The sequence below is a fragment of the Cutaneotrichosporon oleaginosum genome, assembly GCF_008065305.1.
Source record: "Cutaneotrichosporon oleaginosum strain ATCC 20508 chromosome Unknown ATCC20508_contig01, whole genome shotgun sequence".
Taxonomy (NCBI): Eukaryota; Fungi; Basidiomycota; class Tremellomycetes; order Trichosporonales; family Trichosporonaceae; genus Cutaneotrichosporon; species Cutaneotrichosporon oleaginosum.
Genome location: NW_027072170.1, coordinates 465,748 through 485,859, shown reverse-complemented (window position 1 = coordinate 485,859; position 20,112 = coordinate 465,748). Strand labels below are relative to the sequence as shown.

Here is a 20,112-nt window from a genome sequence, read left to right as displayed (position 1 = left end):
GGGGCTCTGGGGACTGGAGGTGAAAGGTGTGCAAGGGAGGGAGAGATGCGGGGGAGAGGGCAGGAGCAGGAAAGAGATAACGTTGGGGGGGGGGGGGGGGGGGGGGGGGGGGGGAAGTGAGAGAGGAGCGAAGAGAAGAGAGTGAGAGTGAGAGTGAAGATGAGAGAGATGAGAGATGAGAGATGAGAGATGAGAGATGGGAGATGAGGCAGAAGGAGGGGCGGATGGGGAGGGTCGGATGTAGGATGGTCCACTTGACGTCTGTGCTCTTCGGATCCTCGGATCCTCGCACTGCTGTACTGCTACTGCTAATCACAATGTATTGAGATTTGATTAGGGCATTACACGGAAGACGAGGCCCAAGTCAAGTTGGGGAGATGGGGGGAGGGGATACGAGGTACCAGGCACAATATCCGCCGTACATTTCTGGAATCCCAGTGGTCAGGTTGACCGACGATGCCACGTGCGTCTCACGCTACCCGCCTGAAGAGCTCACAAGCTGATGCCTAATTGCTATACACGGGACTGAATCTACTCTGATTAATATTCTAGACTCGCCCAGCTCTGACCGATGACGTAATGTCCCAGTTGACTCTCTTTCACCCTGCATGGCTTGCATACCAATCCGCGCATCAACGCGCGAGTTGGTTGTCCTTCCTCGCTCTCTTTCGACATCTCTCTCATCTCGCTCACTACCACTTCTCTCTCTCTCATCCCTCAACCGTCACCGTCTCTACTCCATCTGGCCCCTCTTCGCCACCATGTTGGCTCTCCTCGTGGCCCTCGCGGCCACGCTCAGGACTGCCATCGCACTCGATACCGCATCTCAACTAGAGCCCAAGTCGCGTCCACCACCTCCTCAAGTCCCAGGCGGCAACCCTCTCGCAACTCTGGCCAGTGCTCTTGTCGCTGTCGTCCTCTACATCCTCCAAACCATCCAGGCTGCTGTTACTCTCGTCACAATCGACATACCAACGTAAGTCGACTAGCCGACTAGCACGTGCATCTTGGCTAACCGGTGCAGATCACTCGTCCGCATGCTGCACTACTCGGCCACCATCTCGCTCGGCTTCCCTCACTTTGCAGCACTCTTCATCGGTCTGTCTGGAGTCATATTCTTCTTCGTCCGCTACAGGGTATGTACAAGAGACGAGCCCCCAACTCTACTTACACATTAGTATCTCACTCGTTACACTGAGCTCAAGGAAGCAGCGTGAGTCGCCACCTCTTAACGCGTGCTGATCCCCTCCTCAGCCTTCCTCCCCCCTCTCCACCAAACCTCACTAACGATCTCCCTCTTCTCCAAGATCCTCTTCTTGCCAATCCCACGCGCCGTCCCACCAACCCCCTCCACTCCTACCTCGATGACTTCCTCTCCGCCATTCGTATTTTCGGCTACCTCGAGAAGCCCGTGTTCCACGAGCTGAGCCGTCATCTTCAGACGCGCCGACTGGCTGCGGGCGAGACTATCGAGATCGGCGGCGGCGAGTTCTGGTGTGTCGTTGACGGTCACGTACAGGTGGTGCGTCGCGAAAGGATTTCTCGCGTCGTGACGGATATCCGCTGACGTCCAGTACGCACCATCGGGTGACACACCTCCTTCCCCCGACCCCTTCAACCCTTCCTCCTTCAACGGCTACAGTCTCATCAACGAAGTCTCCACGGGAGGTACTCTCTCGTCTCTATTCTCCATCCTGTCGCTCTTCACCGAGGAAATAAAACTTCCATGGGCCGCCGACGACAGCGAAAGAGACAGCTGTTCGCCTCGTCTATCCCGCGCAAACTCGGATGTTAGTCAGTTGGATGGCAAGATAATGGGCTTGAGCGTGGCGCAGGGCGCTTCGTCGCCAGGCAGCGAGACTCATTCCCGCGAATCGTCGGAAATTGCAGAATCCGGACGTCAGTCAGGCGATGACCGCGGCCGCAATCGCTCCAACTCCATGAATATGGCCCATGAGAAATCAAAGCAGTCTATCTCCCCCCAGGCTCATCCCGCGCGTGGGTTTGACACAAACGGCGGCTCCCAGTCGCAGCCGAGCACAACTCCACACTCGCCCGCCATTCCTCCAGACGGCATCCGGCCTTCATTCAAGCAACAGTTTCAGCGGGATCGACACTACAGTGGATCCGAGACGCCAGACTCGCGGCAACCTCCCACCCCTTTCAGTACTGTGGCCGTTGAAGGCACTGTCGCGCGCGCCACTGTGGACAGCACACTCGCAGTCATCCCGATCGAGGCCTTTAAGAAGCTCACACGCAAGTTCCCCAAGGCAACTGGCTCTATCGTTCAAGTCGTGCTGGAGCGCTTCAGCCGTGTGACCTTCATGACAGCTCACAAGTTCTTAGGGTTGACCAAGGAAATTCTGCGCTCCGAGGCGACGCTCAACTCACTGGTCTCATATCCTCTTCCACGTTACTTTTACACAGGTGGGGGCATGCAGGCTCTGCGAGAAAAGTTCCAGCCGGAGAGTAAGCCCACGCGCAAGTTCTCGACTACGAGCACCAGCGACTACTTTTCCGAGCAGCCGAGTCCCACGGTGAGGGCTCCGTCCCTCCCCTCGTCCACCCCACTCAAGTCGAACACACCCGCCGCCAAGCTGTCGCGACTTCCTTCGGAGTTGATTCTGGAAACAGATGAGACCTCGGTCGGCGAAGAGGTCATCAGTCCGGTATCCATGACGAGCAAATCCTCAAAGTCCAAGGGATCAGGCAGCCCAAGAAAGAAGGCCGCAGCCGGTCTTACCATCACCCCTGCTCAGACATCAGCCGATGGAAGCCCGGTCAAACCCGAATACTTCTCACCTCTTCCTTCCTCAGCCCAACGCCCAAACACCTTTGCACGCCAGGCGTCTGCGATGCGCAAGGAAGTCACCCCCGGCGATCTGGCTACCACGCACGGTCACGACGCCGATGTTGGCGACACATACTACCGCCCTCTCAAGACTCCAGGCCTTCCCCGCATGGACACCTGGCGAGGTCGCACACCTGTCATGTCCACTACTTTTGGGGGATCAAGACTAGAGTCTGACATTGACGACGAGGGTGATCTTCGTGACGCCCTCGTCAGCTGCATTGCCAAATCAATCGGCCTCTTCCAGCCGGCCAACAGCCAGATGGAGACCAGCCAAGGCCAGTCATCGGTTGCTCCATCTATGGCCATGTCTACCCAGGGCTCCCCAATGTTCCATCCAGCGCAGCGCATTACCTCGAACGGTCGTCCTCCTTTTGGGAACGTCCTCGACATGATGAACGCCTCAACCCCCGACAACAACAACGTCAGCGGCCTCCTCCGGGAGAGCTTGCTCAAAGCGCGCGCAGACGAGGACGAAGCCAGCAGCGTTTCTGCAAGCTTCCGCGCTAGCAGTTTACACGGGGCAGGGAGCGACGTGAACCAAAAGATCATGAAAGACATGGGCGAGCGCATCGAGGTGCTTTACTTTAAGAAGGGCTCCGTTCTTGTCAAGCAGGGAGAGCGCTCCTCCGGTCTTTATTATGTCATCGATGGCTTCCTGGACGTGAGTGCCACACACAATGCCTCTTGCCGTGCGCTGATCATTTCCCAGATATCAATTAAGACTGCGGGCGACCCATGGGCAGAAGCTCCGACAGTCAGCGCTCAGATGTCTAAACGTCCTTTCGGCGCCGCCATGGGGCTGCGCGAGCCGCACTCGCCAACCGGTTGGCAGAAGCAGTCGAAGAAGGTAGAGGAGCAGCTCTTTACCATCAAGGTGAGTCCACGGAGTCAACAGTCGCTGATTGCTGCCTGGCGGTCTCGCAGGTTATCTGGCATCCCTTTGTGGTACTGAGTCATACGTGAACATCACGTGAGTTTTAAACTCGGATATGGCAGCACTGACCGGACTAGAGCCAAGACTGATTGCTTCGTTGGCTTCCTGCCCCAGAGCGCTCTCGAGCAGATCATGGAGCGCCGCCCCATTGTTCTACTCACTCTGGCCAAGAGGCTGTTGTCACTTCTCTCACCACTTGTCCTCCACATTGACGCCGGACTCGATTGGATTCAGCTGGATGCCGGGCAGATCTTGGTAAGCTGATGCTTCGTGACAGGTTGTTAACGCGCAGTACGAGAAAGGAGAACAGGCAACTGATTTCTACATTGTCATCAACGGCCGCCTGCGATCCGTGGTCAAGAAACCGGAGAGCGAGAGTGTAGACGTGATACAAGAGTACGGTCAGAATGACTCCATCGGTGAATTAGACGTCATGACTGGACACCCTCGTTCCAACACCGTACAGGCCATCCGAGAGACTGAACTCGTTCGCATCCCCGCAGCGCTCTTTGATGCCCTCAGCATGCGTCACCCGGCTACAACAGTCCAGTTTATGCGTCTCATCGCAGGTGAGGTGCGCAAGCACGCCAACGAACAGCATGCTGCGATACACCATGCCAGTAACATGTCACACGAGCTGCGCGCCGACATGAACCTGAGTGAGTGACAGAACTCATGCAGCACAGGTTTGTGGAGACTGACAGAACCAGAAACGGTCTGTATTCTTGGTAACAACCGCAACGTGCCAGTAGCACAATTCGCAGCCAAGCTCAAGGCATCACTGGAGGAGATCGGTGCACCTGCCTCGTATCTTGACCAGGCGACGGTTATGCGGCATCTCGGGCGCCACGCCTTTACGCGCATGGGGTAAGTCGTTGAATGAGATTCACCTGACCTTCCAGTGCGCTCAAGATAGCTGGGTGGCTGTCCGATCAAGAGCAGCGTCACCGTGTAGTTCTCTATGTGGCGGACTCTACTCCGTCAAGCCAGTGGACGATGACGTGCATTCGGCAGGCCGATCTCGTGCTTGTCCTTGGTATGGGCGACGACCCCGCGCTGGGAGAGTACGGTATGTGACCAAGGTATTATGCTGGCTGACGCCGACAGAGAAGCTTTTGATGGCCATGAAGTCGTACGCTCGCAAGGAACTGATTCTGCTGCATGACGACCGGACTGTTCCTCCTGGTTCGACCCGCCTTTGGCTGAGGGTGAGTGATTTCTCCGCTCATTGCTGAACTCCAGCTGCGTCCGTGGTTGCAGGCGCATCACCACGTGGAGATGCCTGGTGTCGTTACGACGTCAAAGCCTGGCAAGGTTCATGACCCTGCTGCTGTCGCTGCGTTCAAGCATCTCCGCGAGCGCGTGGAGACAAGCATCAAGAAGTACCGCGGGCTTCGTCCTCTCGATCGCCCCCGCCGGCCACAGCACATGAACGACTTTGCTCGTATTGCTCGCCGCATCTGTGGAAAGCAGGTCGGGCTGTGTCTCAGTGGTGGTGGCGCCCGCGGCATTTCGCATGTGGGCATGCTTCAGGCGTTAGAGGAGTACGGAGTACCCATTGACGCCATTGCCGGCTGCTCCATTGGCGCTATGGTGGGCGGCTTGTACTCTCGCGAGACCGACCTTCTCCAGGTTGTCGGCCGTCTCAAGCAGTTTGCGGGCCGTATGGGCTCTCTCTTCCGCATCCTGAGTGACGTGACGTACCCTCACGTTGCTTACACCACTGGTCACGAGTTCAACCGCGGTATCTGTGAGTGATTGTGCCATCGCTCTGCTGACAGCTCCAGATAAGGCGTTCTACAACACTCACATTGAGGACTTCTGGATTCCCTTCTACTGCAACTCGACCAACATCACGCACTCCCGCATGGAGATACACCGCTCTGGCTATGCCTGGTGAGCTATCGGCCTCGCGGAGAAACTAACCCCAGGCGCTTTGTCCGCGCTTCGATGACGCTGGCTGGTCTACTGCCTCCTCTGTCTGAGAACGGCATGCGTACGTGACCTTTGCGCTTACCGGTAACTGACGCACAGTTCTTGTTGATGGTGGTTACATGGACAACACACCCATTGGGCCGTTGCGTGCGAGCGGCATTCGCGATATTATTGTCGTGGATGTCGGCTCCATTGACGACACATCGCCCCGTGTGTACGGCGATTCAGTGTCAGGCTGGTGGCTCTTCATTCAGAGGTAGGCTGCCTTGTGAGAAGGAGTCGCTAACCGCAGATTCAACCCCTTCTACAAAGCCGTTGTGCCGTCGATGACGGAGATCTCCTCCCGCTTGACTTAGTGAGAACCTGGTGGTGTCTTCGCTAACCTTTAGCGTGTCGAGCGTCAAGCAGCTTGAGGACGTAAAGAACGACCCCCACTGCCGGTACATGGCGATGCCAGTGCAGCAGTTTGAAACGCTTGGCGGCTTCAAGCAGTTCCCAGAGGTGCGGCAGATCGGTCACGATGCCGCGCGCAAGAAGCTCAAGGAGTGGTCCCTCGAGGGCGTCCTTCCCAGAGGCATAGTCGACGGATATAAGCCGCCACAGATGAGGCGGCGCGGCACGCGTGTGCGGCGCATGTCCATCTAGACGCGCCGCCTGCGCCTGCCTGTGTATAGACACATCAATAGAAGACATCTTCCAGATCACGCGAGTCATGTAGGGGACAACCTTGTGGCATGTACAACACTACTGCATATATTGGACAAGTAGATGGATTGTGGTGTAAGTGTGGTTTACGCTCCGCCGAGTACGCCGGAAGGCACTGGCGAGATGTTCATGTTCTCGAGGGATGTGCCGAGCCCAGCGTCGCTGAGGAGGTTGCGCCGGCGGTGCTCGCCAAAGCTGCTGCCGCCACTCTTGGCGATGGGGAGGGGCCGCTTACCCGCACTGATGGAGTGGGGTATCCGGCCAGGCCCCAGCTCGTCCTCGCCCATGCTCATGCTCTCGTCGCTGTCATCTGCCTCTTCATCCGAGTCGTCCGAGTCGCCGCCGAGGTCAACAGCCACCTCGTCCCACGTGCGATAGAGCGACTCCACGAACTCGCCAGAGCGCGGCAGGTCATATGGGTCGAAGGGGAAGTACGAGTCGAGGCCGGCGTCGATGTTGGCCTGGCGGGCGGCGCGGGGTGCGGCGATGGCGGGCGCGCTGCGCTTGGTGTGTGCGTGCGTGTTCGCCTCGATGATGCTGAAGCAGTATGCGAAGCCCGTCGAGTGCGCAACCTTGGCGAACATGCTCACGACGCTGGGGTTGCATCCAAGCAGCGGGTTGAGCTCGGACGTAAGCGCGCGCTGAAGGACGTCGAGGTCGCGCATCCACTCGCGCTCGCCAAAGTCCATCTCCAGCTCCCCGGCGACCTCATCGTCGGCGGTGAGCGCGCGCCACCGGAAGCAGAAGATGACCATGGCCGCCTGGCAGACGGCGTAGAACAGAGGCAGCTCGTCGGGCGCGACGCGCCGCGTCTTGGACTGTACCTGTGCCAGCTTGCCGTCCACGTAAGCGAGGAGGTACTGCAGCACGGTGCGGGCCTGCTCATCGCTCACGAAGCGCGCACGCGTGACGAGCGAGCCAATGTACACAGCTGCCGCGGTGCGGTGGGCGAGCGGGACGGGTTGAGTGGGCGTGGGTGTCGGCGTATCGCTTGCGTAGAGCGCCAGCGAGACTAGACGATGCAGGAATAGGTCGGCGTGTGCGGGGCTGAAGCTCGAGCAGAGGAACAGCGTGAAGGGAAGGTGCTGGGTCGAGCTCGTCGGCAGAATCTGACGGGAGAAGAGGTTGAGCAGGGTCTGGAAATGGGCGAGACTCTGTGCTGGGGTGGGCGGTGAGCGCTGGATGCCAGTGATGCTGGAGGGGGTGGATGGCGTGCCGGGCCGTGGGGTGGCGGAGGCGCTGGGGGTTTCGGAAGACACGGCGGACATGTCACGCGCGGCAAGCTCGGCAGCGCTGACGTGCGTCGTGCCGCGCATGCTCTCGTCCAGATGTGCGAGGAAGTACATGAGCATGCCATCGAGCTTCTGGCGCATCGAGCGCAGGACTTCGCGGCGCTTCTTGCGCGTCTCGGCCGAGTCGGGTTCTTCAGTGTCGCTCTCACGCTCATCCTCCGAGCTGAGATCATCGGGATTCAGATCTTCTCCGTCGTCGCTCTCATCATCGCTGTCTTCGTCGTCGCCGCCGATGCCCTGCTCGACTGTGAGGTCGAACGGATCGCCACGGTGGCGCACGTCGCTCTCCTCATCGTCGTCATCGTCATCATCCTCGTCGGCACGGTTGGTGATCTCGACGTCGATGCGAAGCATGCGGTCGACGAGCGAGCTCCATACTCTTGCCCCAAGCTCAGGGCAGTAAGCAATAAGCTCGCAGCAGTTGCGAACCCATGTGGTCTGCACAACCTCGGGCTCGCGCTTGTTGGGTGCCGAGCGATTCAAAATGGGCTGCAGCACATTGGGAAGGGTGGGGATGAGGGCAAGAAGATGTGAGATGAGGAGGTGATGCCGGGCGTGAAATGTGCGTCGGGTAATGGGCGTGCTGGCGGCCGAGGGTTGTGGTGGTTCTGCTGTCAACTTTGGCCTCGGATGCTCGAGCCGATGGGGCAGAACTTACGCCATGTGAGACCTCGAATGGCCATGGCGACAATATCACGCGCCCATCCTGGATGTGCCGAGACAAGCACGCCACAGAAGCCGATGTAGCATTTGACGAAGCGGTCGTCTGCGGTCGCCCAGGGGAGGTCGAGGATGGCGGCGACGAGCGCGTGATGTACACCACTGTCGAGGAGAGAGACGTGCGCAGTGAGTGCGCGGAGGAGGGGGAGCAGTGGAGGGAGCTGGGGCGCCGCGGCGCCTGGAAGTGGGAGAAAGTGGGAGAGGAGGTCGGAATAGTTGTGGGTGTTGCCCTCAAGCGACTCGTTGAGGGCACGGGGTACGAAGACGCCGATGAGCTGTCGCTGGAAAGCTTCCCTCTCGCGCGCTTCACGGCGATCCGACGAGCTGAGTGCATCACGGGAGTCGCCGCCAACACTGCGTGTTCTCCTCGACTTTTCGGGAACGTCGGGCTCCAAGCGCCGACGCTTGCCTTGCATGCTAGATGCGCGGGGCACGAGGAGATCTGCTCGTGACATGTTGTCCTGGATCGGCTGGAATGGTGGGGGCCGCTTGAGCTTGGGCTGTTGGCGGGGCGTCCTGGAGGTGTGGGAGGACGACCAGGACGGGGAGGAGAGGGCTTGGGGCATACCGCCTGGCTCCCCGGGCAGACGGATGGGGGGAGGGAGCTTTGGGGTGGGAGAGGAGGGCAGGGGTGGAGGGGATGAGACAGGAGACAAGGGAAGAGGAGATGAGCTAGTTGAAGACGAAGATGGAGATGAAGAGGAAGGGCGAAGTGATCGTGTGAGGCGAGTTGGAGGGAGCGGAGCACGCGGCGTGCACGCCTTCTCTCCCTCCCACATGAGAATCCAATTCCACTGAAATCTGATGCGACTGATATCAGGTGGCGAGTATGTACACGTCAGGATCTCGCGTGGCTCCCTCGTGCTTGCCATGCGGAGTCCACACCTCCACCGGCCTCCACCTCCTCCACTGACTGGAACTGATCGACTACCCTTTGTTTGTCACCGCACCCGCTTGATCGCTCCTCGTCGTCGCGACGGGATCTTGTTGTCATCCATCATCCTGCCACTTGCTGCTTCGCGCCTCATCTGTACAGCTTTAGCGCCCAGTTCTCGCGCATCACAAACTCAACTCCTTATCTTTACACTGAACAGGACGTCTCCCCCGTGTGGCCCAGTCGAACGAATCATCCCCCTCTCCTCCTTCCGTCCATACACTTCCTCCTCCTGCCCAATCGCGCAACCACTGCCTCCTACACACCATGGCCTCCCTTGCCGCCATCGCCCTTCCCGCCCTTCCCCAGTTCGACGTCCCCTCACTCCCTCCCATCGCCGACAAGGCTCTCAGGCTCTCCGCTACCACCCATTCAAGTTATCACCAGACTCCTCGCAATGCGCAGTCTCTGGATCTCGACTACCAGCTTCCTGAAGACTATGAGAAGCTCGAGCATATCGGTGACAGTGTCCTGGGCACTCTCGTAACCCTCCTCTTGCAGGACCTCTATCCCAATCTTCCCGCCGGTTCAACAACCGTACGTATATTCTCTCTACCGCCCCTGTCACACATCACTGAATGACGCCAGATGCTCAAAGCCCACCTCGTGAAAAACGAGACTCTCGCCCAGATCTCCGTCCGCCAGGATCTTATGAGCCAGCTGCGAGCCGCCCCGTCGGCCGTGTACACTGTCCGCGGACAGATCAAGGCGCAGGCGTCCGTCTTTGAGGCGCACATTGCCGCCGTTTTCTTCGACTTTCTCCGCAGCCCCACTCCTGGCGGGTACATGGACGACGTATGTAAAGCGTGTCAGACCCAGATTATCTGACATCAGGCCAAGGAAGATGGAAAGAAACGCGCTCTTCCGTCCACCCAACTGCCCCCTCTCCCGGACATGCGCCTGCGCACCAACGGCCAGGCGCTAGATTACGTGGGGCACTTCTTCCGCCCCATCTTTACCCCGATCGCCGAGTTCGCCTACGCCTTCATGGCTACGAAAGCCGAGGAGCTGCGCAACACGCAGCACGACGGGGGAGTTGACGAGCCCGACTTTGACGGCCTCACGAGCGGTGCCGCCGCGAGCCTCAACACCTTCTGCATGCGCACGGTGGGCCGGATACCAGAGTACAACTACATACCGCTGGACGTGAATGCGTGGGAGTGCGAGTGCGTCGTCGTCCTCAAAGGCGCGCGGTATGTGACGACGGCGGTGCGCAGCAGCAAAAAGGCCGCGATGGGCGTCGCCGCGTGGAAGATAGGCAAGCTCCTCAACCTCGACTGGGCGGAGCGCGGAGCGCGTAAGCGCGTGCGGGAGGCCGTGGCGGATCCTTGAATTTGTGTATCTATTCGTCAGCATTTCGATACCCTACTATGCACATTTGGCTCTCCTTCTCCTTAGTTCATTCTCCATTCGCCCCTACCCCGCCGCGATCTCGTCCGCGAGCTTGCGCGAGCGCTCCGCCCTCGCGCCGCGCCCCAGCCTCTCCTCGACGCGCGCAAGCACGCGCAGCCCACGCACACGCAGGCGCGGCACATCGCCCATCCACGCGGGCGCCGCTCGCATCCGCGCACGCTTCATGAGGCGCTTGCACTCGTCCTCGACGGCGCCGCAAACAGCCTCCGCCGCAACGAGGTTGGGGGGCACGAGCGCGAGATACGCGTCGGCGAGGAGGATGCGGGCGGAGAGGAGGGGCGTGGGGTCGGGGACGCGGGCGAGGCGGAGGGAGGGGGAGGGGGAGGGGGAGGGGGAGGGGCCTGCGGCCGCGGCTGCGGCTGCGGGCGCTGCTGGAGATCCCGCGGCGTCGGCGGGGTGATCGGCGTCCTCTGTCGATGCACGCTCCGTCTCCCGCGCCGTCTCGAGAAGATGCACTTTCGCGCTGAGGAGCTGCACGCGCACCGTGGGATTCGTTTCCGCGTCGAGGGCCGTGTCCACTACGTTGAGGGTGAGGAACGGGGACGCGAGGATGGATGCTTGGTGCGGTTGCATGTGGATGTGGAGGAGTCAAAATGGACCCTGGACGCGACTGATCTTGCCACCGGCTGCTTCCGTGTCCCACCCTCACCCGCCTCGGACACCGCTCACAACTCCCTCGCCAGCAATGCATGATAGTACAAACACGGCTGCTGCTGCAGGCCTATCAGTGTCCAGTGATTAAAAGGCTATAGACGGCGCACGCCACGCTTGACGGCCGTCTTGGGCTTTGGGGCTTTGACGGGCTTGGTGGGCGCCTTGATCGCAGAAAGGTCGGGCACAGGGCTCGACTCTTGCCGGTCGCTGTCGCCCAATGGGGCGCGGGGGCGGGTGGGCGACGCCGAGAGGGACGAGGGGGCGGACGACTTCAGCGCGGGGGTGCGGAGGATGGGGTCGCGCGCTGGCGTGTTGCGGAAGGGGGCGGGGGGGAGCTGGTGTCAGTGGGCGGTGTCAGAGAGGAGGCAAGCGAAACTCACCTTTGGCGTCGCGTGGATACCCGTAATAAGTTTGGCGTACTGCCGTTAGTCTGACCAGCTTGAGGAGTGCCCACCTTGCAGTACCCGTCGTAGTCTTCGTTCAGCTGCTTGCCGGCTTCCTCGTCCAGCGCACTATCGGGGTTGGGCACGATCAAGAGACACTTGATGACCTGGTGTGAGCGGGCGCCGTGGACACGCTCACCGTCAAGACATGCCCCACGCCATAGTCCTTCCGCCATCCCTTCTTGAGCGTGTCGACACAAATCTCGCCCGTCTTCGAGATGTTGGGGTGGAAGATCTTGGTCGCCATCGTGCCTGTGGTCAGCGATCGCTCTCGGCCCTGGCCTCTCACACTTGGGAGGAACATTGGGATACTCGGGCCCAAAGTCAAAGATGACTTTGAAGTAGCCGCCCTCGTACGGCGTGCCGGCTGCTGTCAGCGTTCATCGTCCGCATTGCAGAGATGGAGTTGGCCGCTCGGACCATCGGGCCCTCAGGGTTTGTGAGATTGAGGGACAGTCGAGGGATGGGGAACCAAACATTGAACACTCACGCGGCCCAGCGACCCATCCCTCGATAGCAGAGATGTCGTCCTCGTCGACGACGACACCGACACCCTCGGGTGGAGAGGTGCGTAGGCTTAGTAGCTCTCGCGAAAGCAAGCGGAGGGCTAGGGGCGTGAGGGACTGGGGTTAGCTGGGGGCTGATGGTGATGGCAGGATTTGTGGTGTGGGGATGGGGTTGCCCAGCCTCGCGAGGAGGACGCTGTTGCTCTGCACGAGGTCATGGGCAATGGAGCAAGTCGCACTGAGACTAGTAATGTGACGAGGACGCTGACACTCCCTCTTGCTGGAAGAGCTGGGGCAGCGATCGCAGGGTCTGAAGTGCGTTTCGGATGTCAAAGCGCCTGCCCGACCTGTACGTACCATGTGGAAGGTCTGGAGGAGGATGCGAGGAGTAATGGGAGGAGGACGAGAAGAGTGGAAGAGACGAGGAGAGAGAGAGAGATGTTGCAAGAACGAGGTAATGTTGGTTGCTTGCTGCTTGATTGTGGACTGGCCGACATTACCCACAGGACATTTGTGCGTCATTTCACAACAAGCCACCCCCCGCCCCGGCCCGGCAATACTGTCCGCCGCCCTAATCCCGGCCCGTGGCATCTCCCACCTCCTGTACATGCTGCATGCTTGTATGCATCACAAAGTTGGTTGTTGGACATTGCATCAGGATGAGTAATGGGAGCGGTCGCGTCGGTCGTCGATGCAGCGCGGGGGAGTGGGAGGTACCAGCTGCCGAGCTGCGGCAAATGCGACTTGGCTGGTCGTGCGATCAAGTGTGGCCGCACGCGACTTGCACAGTCTTCTCTTCCGCACCACTCGGAGGCGACGAGCCCGGTGCGCGGCGTCTGCATCTCCAACTGCATCTCTGCGATCGTAAGCCCCTCCGCCGCACTCACGCTGCTGGTACAGGAAACCCAAGACTCTCGCAAAAGCAGTGCCTGTGGCTCCCGCTCTCGGCGCTTGCCGAGCACCAGTTTTCATGCTCGTCGCCAGTATGTCTGTGTCCATGTCGATGGGCTGCAGCGTGTCGATCCGAAGGCAGCCCCCAAGAAGAATAGCAATACTACGAAAGAGATGCAATGTTTGCAGCGGCAGAGATGTAAACATGCGGCTTGGTGCGGTATCATCCCCATCCCATCTTATCAGAGTGATCGACGCCTCAGTCTCCTCCCCTGGCCCCTCGCGTCGCAACACCGCCTCCACCTCCGTCTCCGTCTTGCCGTCGCCCATCACCCGTCCCGTCAACAATGCACGACCGGCTGCCGACGCACAACGGGTATGCGCGCGCGTCGCTGGGCTCCGACCACGGCCTGCCCGCGCGCCGCGCCTCCACCCCCACGCCGCCCACCAAGACGCGGCACTACGTCGTGCCCTTCGTCGTGCTCTTCCTCATCGTCTTCGCGAGCGCGACGCAGACCGAGACCGCATCCTACCTCGCCTCCGTATACGGCTTCGACAAGCCCTACTTTGGCTTCTTCGTGACGCACTCGACGTTCGCCCTCGTCTTCCCCATCCACTTCGGCCTGCTCGTCCTCTTCAATCGCACGCCACGCACGCGGCGCGAGCGCGCCAAACAGCTCCTGCGCAACCTCCGCGCCGTGCTCGCCGACCAGCTCGGCACGGCGCCGCGGTGGCGCCAGCTCGCCCGCCCGCTCGCCGCCAAAATCGTCCCCCTCACAGCCCTCATCTCCGTCCCCGCCATCTGCTGGTTCATCGCCATGGCCTTCTCGCCCGCGATGGACATCACGGCGATCTACGCGACGTCCGCCTTCTTCGCATACTTCTTCTCCCTTTTGCTGCTCGGCACCCGTCTCACCCGCCTCACGGTGTTCGCGATCGCGGTCGCGTTCGCCGGCGTCCTCGTCCTCACCTTCGCGGGCGCCGGCAAGGCGCCGGAAAACGGCGACACGCGCACAGGCATGCGTCGTGTCATCGGCGACGGCATCATGGTCGTCGGCGCCATCCTCCTCGGCCTCTACGAAGTCGTGTACAAGATGGTGCTGCCCGAAAGCCAAGGCGGGGCGACGCACGCCCACAAGCCCGCCGACGGGATGCATTACGCCGCCGTGCCCGTCGAAGAGGACTCGGCGGCCGAGAGCGAGGCCGAGGACTATGCCCTCGGCGCAGCGCAGCCGCAGCCACATACACCGCTCCTGCTCAAACCCAGCAGCCGGCCCCCTTCCCCGTCGCCCGCACTCGACGGCTTCGCCAGAGCCCTGCCCAGCCTCTCGCGCACCCACTCCCCCGCTCATTCCCGCTCCCATTCAGACTCACACACACCCATCCCATCGCACCCGCCGACGCCGATGCGCGCGCCCCCGCACGCCGTGCCCCGCCTCCCCACCGCTCTCCACTCAAACTTCCTCACCTCCTTGATCGGCGTCGCGACGTTCGTGCTCCTCTGGCCTCCACTCCCCTTCCTCCACGCCGCGGGGTGGGAGACGCTCGAGGCCCCGCCCAAATGGAGCCTCATCGCCGTCGTCGCCATCGGTGGGGCCGTGTACAACAGCGGGCTCATGATTTTGATTGGGGTATGGGGCCCGACAACCAGCTCCGTCGCAAATCTCCTCACCATCGGCCTCGTGGCCATCTTCGATGCCGTTTGGATGGGACACTTGCCCGACCTCCAGACGTTCATCGGCGCCGCGGGCATTGCTGCTGGCTTTGGCTTGCTGTTGTGGGAAGGGGAGGAGGATTAGATCTGGGAGGCGAGCGACCGACTTAGCATTAGCATCTGTAACACCACTACTAGCAGTGCATTGATTCTACCGCCTTGATTGGCACCGCTGCTGCGCGTATCGCTAAAAGCATGCATATGATCAGAACTCATGCAAATGAACAAAGCAGGTCTCCATGGGTCGACGTCTTCCAGTCGGCTGCGGAGAAATGGAAACAAAAGAGAGCTAGAAGACATTGGGGGCGTCGCATGAGGTGGCAGACGCAACACTGTCCATCACGCGGGAGCCAACAGCGTTGCGACCCACTGGGCCATGTTGAAGTTCATAGCCTCGCTGTGCCGGATGAAGGGGTGACTCAACAACTCGCGCGGGTACGGGCGAAGCGTGCCATCCCGTATAAGGCTTGTGTCAATGGAGCTCGTATTGTCTCTGACGGGCACAGTTACTCACCACTTGTCCATGAAATCGCGAATTTCCGGACGCCAGAAAATGCCCTTCTCCGGGCTGTCGATCATGGTAGGTAGAGGGGCATGTAGGACGGACATAAGCAATTCAACCGGCGACAGTCCCTTGCCGTACGGGAAGCGCAAGTGCGCCAGCTCGTGTAGAGTCAAACCGAGCGACCACACGTCCGAGCGGATCGAGTACGGCTTGCCCGTCAAGCGCTCGGGCGCCATGTAGTACGATGTCCCCGTAAAGGTTCCCGCATGCGAGTCGACCAGCTCGCCAGACACGCCAAAGTCACACAGCTTGATTGCACCGTCCCGCGTAAGGAGGATATTGCTGGGCTTGATATCACGGTGAATAATCTTACGCGTGTGCAAGTAGTCGAGGCCGCGGAGAACTGAGCTGCCTACGCGACCAATGACATGCTCGGGGAAAGGGATGTTACGGCTCCTGAGCTTGCCGATGATGTAGTCAAGTGACCCACCCTCGCAGTACTCCATGAGGATGCAAATCTGCGAGTCGTGGTCAGCCAGGAAGGCTCCGTAGTGGTCCACAATGTAGGGAGATTTTGTAGACGAAAAGAACGCCAGTTCGCGAAGAATCTGCTTGTGAATGGCTGGGTCGGCGGTGCGGGAAATGACCTGGTTGTCAGTCAAGGGGGAAGACTTGTAACGGCTAATATCCGCGACCTACCTTGCGCGCCATGATAGAGCCATCCCTGCGGGATTGGACCAGGTGTACCGCACCTCCTGCACCCTCTCCTAAGCTCTTAATGACGACGAGGTCGGACGGGTCAATCGAGCCCCCTGTGGCGTCATGGATCGACGCCGGGCGACTGCTGCTGCTACTGTTCGGGCTCTGGTGGGCCTGTGGAGGAGATATTGAATGATTCGAGGCCGAATCGCCAGAAATTGGTGGTGTTGGAGGTGGAATGATTTTCAACTGCCCAACCTGCTGACGGAGCTCCTGCATCATCTGCGCATCACTCTGGGCCTGGTTGAACGGAGGGCGCACGCGTTGCCTCGGCATGACGGTCTCTTGGTTCGGCACGGGAGTCAAGATCATGTTGCGGCCGTCCTCTTCGTGCTCCTGGAACTGCTGGTCTCGCGATGGGCCTACCGGCATCTCGATCGTCAATCCACCTCGGCGCGCCGCCGAAGGTGTGGCGGACAATGACTGCGACCGGCCACCGGGCGTCATCCCCGGAGAAGGGACGCAAGTTGCCAGTCTGGGGAGTGCAGGCCCACCCGTGGGGAGGGGGGGAAGCGTGGGGACGACGGGCGCAGTCGCAGACGGGAGCTTGAGTTTCGGACGAGACGACGATGCAGCCTGAGGTCCAGCCGTTGCAAGAGAGGGTAGCGCTCGTGGAGAGGGTAGCGCTCGTGGTCTCGTGGCAAGCGATGGAAGTGGGCTAGGTGTGTGCCACCCACCCTGTCCAGCCTGGTCGACTACGATACCGGCTGGGGTCAGTCTCGAGCGTCCAGATCCCACTCGGACTCTGCATCAACGTGTCGAGTGTTCGCCTTCGCCAGCCAATGTCCCTCCCCGGCTACGCCGGATGAGCCGCTCTCAGAGAGGAAGGCGCAAGTCTCAAGGAGGGTAGATACGCCAGTCCGAGAGGTACTGGCGTCGATGCCTCGTCACCTCCTCGTGTTGCGGCGGGCGGCCTGACGGCCTCTTGCCCGTCTGCTACTGGGACACACATTACTCTAGCCAGGCAGACATTCGGACTCAGCTGTCGAATCGAGATCGAGGCGCGGGTTCCTGAAACAATCCCACTGCGCTCGGCTCCGGACGAGCTCCACGTCCACGGCGCAATGACGGATATGGGAGGGAGACGTGAGACTCACGGACATTGCCTTCCGGGATGACGACGCGGGGCGGAGGAGGAGGGGCAGCACGGGATGAAGGAGGAGGGTAGTAGGAGGGTGAGGGAGAGCCGTTCTGGTAGGTGGGTGGGGTAGGGGGGAGGTGGGATGCGGCGGAGCTGGGATTAGGGCGGGCACCACCTGGACGACGGGGGGCCGACATGGTGGAAGCGAGGGGGAGGCAGGCTACTTGGATGATGAGGAGGAGGAGAGAGTGGATGAGAAAGAAAGAGAGAGTAGATGTCCAGAGATGACAAGAGATGACAAGAGATGAGCAAGACGAGCGAGTGGTGGGAGAATGGAGGAAGGTGGATGCAACAGGGGAAGGGGGTTCAGGCGTTCAGGTCAGGGATCAGCAAGGGAAGGGTGGCGGTGGTGGTGGCGGTGGAGGAATCAGATTACAACCCCGGCTATTCCTCTTAATTACCTTGCATGTACCTTGCTCAACACCGCCTCCAACTCTTATCCCAGTGCGCTCTGTCGTCTCTTAAACTGCTACTGCATCGCTATAATGGCATCGCTGTGCTTGTTGGGAGCGACGGGCGTGCGGTTTGTCATCGGACTTTTGTTACTGCGACACTGATGGTCTCCTTACCTCCTCAAGCTCGGTGGCATCTGCAACGGTGGACCGAGCGCCGTCCAAGTCCCAAGTCCCGCACACAGTGCTCTTCTCGTCACTTCTTAGCTGTCGCGTCGGTCTGAAGGTGTGAGGAGGGTGATTGGAACATCTAGCCGCCAGCGGGGCGTGGCAGTGGGATACCTGACAAGGCCAACCTCGCCGGGTCAGCCCGAATCCCTCCCAAGAGCCGACGGGAAAGCCAGAAGACAGAAGAGGTGCTCATGACGATGTGACGAGTGCCACTCGCATCGCGTGAATTCATAGATGCCCTCGCACTCATCCATGCTCACACTTATCTACGCGGCAGACCGCCGGCTGGTCACTCTCCTGCAACCACAGAGGTCTGCTAATGAACCCCTCAGCCGGCAGGCGGCAACTCGGTCGCCGCAGAAGCTACCCAAGGGCATACGCTTTGCGCATGTCAGTGTTCGAGTAAGGCTGAACCCGAAGATGGAAACAGCAGAGAGACAGGGGGCGTGGTGACCGTCTGTACACCAGGTCTGAACCGCGCAGAAAGTCGTCGGGAGTTCTTGATCATTCAGAAACCACACTACGGCAACAGGAGTAGCGGATACGCTATGACTACACTAAGACACTCTGTTAGATCTCCAGCGCTATTCTACGAGGACTGCGCTGCACGCACAAATCTTGGACGACGCTGTTACCAGCTGGGCTGATAAGCATCACGTGACATCCGGCCTCCACCCACCGATATTTCGGCTCGTTCGTCTCCACAATTGCCGCCATCGCTCACTTTACTCACCTCACTCACTCACACCTCTCATGGCCAGCCTCGCTCGATCAAGGATATCCGGGCTGTCGGGTCTGTCCGGGCGATTGGCGCCGCGCTTCAGCGTCTCCCGTGCCGCCATCGCCCGCGCGCATTCGCGAGCCTTCCACCGCTCCGCCCCCCTCTTTCACGGCAACCCCCTCGTCCGTCCCCGCCCGGCCCCACTGACGGCAGGGGATTCCCGTCCGCGACCCGAACCCCGCGCCCTCGCTCCCGCGGCGCGGCGGCCCGCCGCAGCGCGCGCGCATCCGCGGCGTGAAGCAGATCGTCGTCGTCGCCTCCGGCAAAGGCGGGGTGGGGAAGAGCACGGTGGCGGCCAACCTCGCGCTGGCGCTCGCGCACACGTCGCCGCTGGGCCGTGCGCCCCGCGTCGGACTGCTCGACCTCGACATCTTCGGGCCGAGCGTGCCCAAGCTCATGGGGCTCGAAGGCGCGGGCGAGCCCGCGCTATCCGATCGTACGTCGAGTTCGACGGCGACAGCGCTGACGCAGGCAACAAGCTGCTCCCGATGCAGAACCACGGCGTCGCGACCATGAGTATTGGATACCTCCTTCCGGCGGGGGACACGCCCGTGGCCTGGCGCGGGCTTATGGTCCAAAAGGCTGTGCAGCAGCTTCTGTTCGACGTCGAGTGGGCTGAGGGCGGGGACGAGCTCGACGTCCTCGTCATAGACATGCCGCCGGGCACGGGAGACGTGCAGCTCTCCCTCGGCCAACTCGTCGTTGTGGACGGTGCGTCGCGCAGCGCCGGAGCTGACAACAGGCGCCGTCATCGTCTCCACGCCGCAGGACGTCGCGCTCATCGACGCACGCAAAGGTGTCGTCATGTTCAACAAGGTCAACGTGCCGATCATCGGCTTGCTGCTCAACATGAGCCACTTTATCTGCGGGAGCTGTGATGCGCCGCACGAGTTGTTTGGCAGCGCGGACAAGTTTGTGCGCGCCGCGCACGAGCTCGGCCTCGATGTGTTGGGTGAGTCGTAACCAGGTGGTGCTGATGGCAGGCAAGGTGCCGCTCGTTACGAGCGTGTCGGATGGCGGCGACGCGGGAAGGCCCGTCATGGTCCAGAGCGAGGCGACGGGCGAACCTGTGCGCGAGGTTATGCGCGGCGTCGGCGAAAAGGTGTGGAAGTGGCTCTTGGCCCGGCCACACGAAAACCACGGTGTGCGGGGATGAGGCGAGGATGTAGCGGTCGCAGATTGTAGCAGCATGGCATCTTGCACAACTCCGGCGGCTGCTAGTCCATGCAGTGCAGCCATCCCTTGAGATCCACAACCCCGACGCTAAGCGCTCTCTGCAGCACACTGACACCGACCAACTCTCTCTCT

At 60.7% G+C, this 20,112-nt stretch overlaps 8 protein-coding genes across 8 annotated transcripts; 4 read left to right on the top strand and 4 right to left on the bottom strand.

Annotated features, from left to right (window-relative positions):
• Positions 1-761: 761 nt before the first annotated feature.
• Positions 762-6,368, top strand: COLE_00204 (uncharacterized protein; the record flags this gene model as incomplete). The annotated part of the gene is made up of 18 exons (XM_018422339.2): positions 762-976; positions 1,025-1,136; positions 1,179-1,213; positions 1,255-1,522; positions 1,575-3,515; positions 3,564-3,728; positions 3,763-3,824; positions 3,866-4,043; positions 4,081-4,447; positions 4,499-4,655; positions 4,691-4,857; positions 4,896-4,996; positions 5,031-5,538; positions 5,576-5,684; positions 5,720-5,784; positions 5,823-5,979; positions 6,016-6,078; positions 6,113-6,368. The coding sequence occupies 18 exons, from the start codon at positions 762-764 to the stop codon at positions 6,366-6,368; spliced, it is 4,926 nt and encodes a 1,641-aa protein (XP_018280961.1).
• A 146-nt stretch (positions 6,369-6,514) lies between these two features.
• On the bottom strand, positions 6,515-8,895 carry COLE_00203 (uncharacterized protein; the record flags this gene model as incomplete). The annotated part of the gene is made up of 2 exons (XM_018420241.1): positions 6,515-8,328; positions 8,379-8,895. The coding sequence occupies 2 exons, from the start codon at positions 8,893-8,895 to the stop codon at positions 6,515-6,517; spliced, it is 2,331 nt and encodes a 776-aa protein (XP_018280962.1).
• Positions 8,896-9,641: 746 nt separating this feature from the next.
• COLE_00202 (uncharacterized protein) lies at positions 9,642-10,706 on the top strand (the record flags this gene model as incomplete). Its single annotated transcript, XM_018420247.1, has 3 exons — positions 9,642-9,911; positions 9,963-10,169; positions 10,227-10,706. The coding sequence occupies 3 exons, from the start codon at positions 9,642-9,644 to the stop codon at positions 10,704-10,706; spliced, it is 957 nt and encodes a 318-aa protein (XP_018280963.1).
• Positions 10,707-10,773: 67 nt separating this feature from the next.
• On the bottom strand, positions 10,774-11,478 carry COLE_00201 (uncharacterized protein; the record flags this gene model as incomplete). Its single annotated transcript, XM_018427329.2, has 1 exon — positions 10,774-11,478. One exon carries the CDS (start codon positions 11,476-11,478, stop codon positions 10,774-10,776), a length of 705 nt encoding a protein of 234 aa, XP_018280964.1.
• A 55-nt stretch (positions 11,479-11,533) lies between these two features.
• COLE_00200 (uncharacterized protein) lies at positions 11,534-12,912 on the bottom strand (the record flags this gene model as incomplete). The annotated part of the gene is made up of 7 exons (XM_018422340.2): positions 11,534-11,776; positions 11,822-11,860; positions 11,896-11,991; positions 12,024-12,136; positions 12,174-12,251; positions 12,375-12,507; positions 12,748-12,912. 7 exons carry the CDS (start codon positions 12,910-12,912, stop codon positions 11,534-11,536), a joined length of 867 nt encoding a protein of 288 aa, XP_018280965.1.
• A 716-nt stretch (positions 12,913-13,628) lies between these two features.
• Positions 13,629-15,080, top strand: COLE_00199 (uncharacterized protein; the record flags this gene model as incomplete). The annotated part of the gene is made up of 1 exon (XM_018422341.2): positions 13,629-15,080. One exon carries the CDS (start codon positions 13,629-13,631, stop codon positions 15,078-15,080), a length of 1,452 nt encoding a protein of 483 aa, XP_018280966.1.
• A 425-nt stretch (positions 15,081-15,505) lies between these two features.
• COLE_00198 (uncharacterized protein) lies at positions 15,506-17,537 on the bottom strand (the record flags this gene model as incomplete). Its single annotated transcript, XM_018422342.2, has 3 exons — positions 15,506-16,147; positions 16,200-16,966; positions 17,357-17,537. The coding sequence occupies 3 exons, from the start codon at positions 17,535-17,537 to the stop codon at positions 15,506-15,508; spliced, it is 1,590 nt and encodes a 529-aa protein (XP_018280967.2).
• Positions 17,538-18,275: 738 nt separating this feature from the next.
• COLE_00197 (uncharacterized protein) lies at positions 18,276-19,960 on the top strand (the record flags this gene model as incomplete). Its single annotated transcript, XM_018425937.2, has 5 exons — positions 18,276-18,413; positions 18,958-19,240; positions 19,276-19,515; positions 19,547-19,756; positions 19,788-19,960. 5 exons carry the CDS (start codon positions 18,276-18,278, stop codon positions 19,958-19,960), a joined length of 1,044 nt encoding a protein of 347 aa, XP_018280968.1.
• Positions 19,961-20,112: the final 152 nt, after the last annotated feature.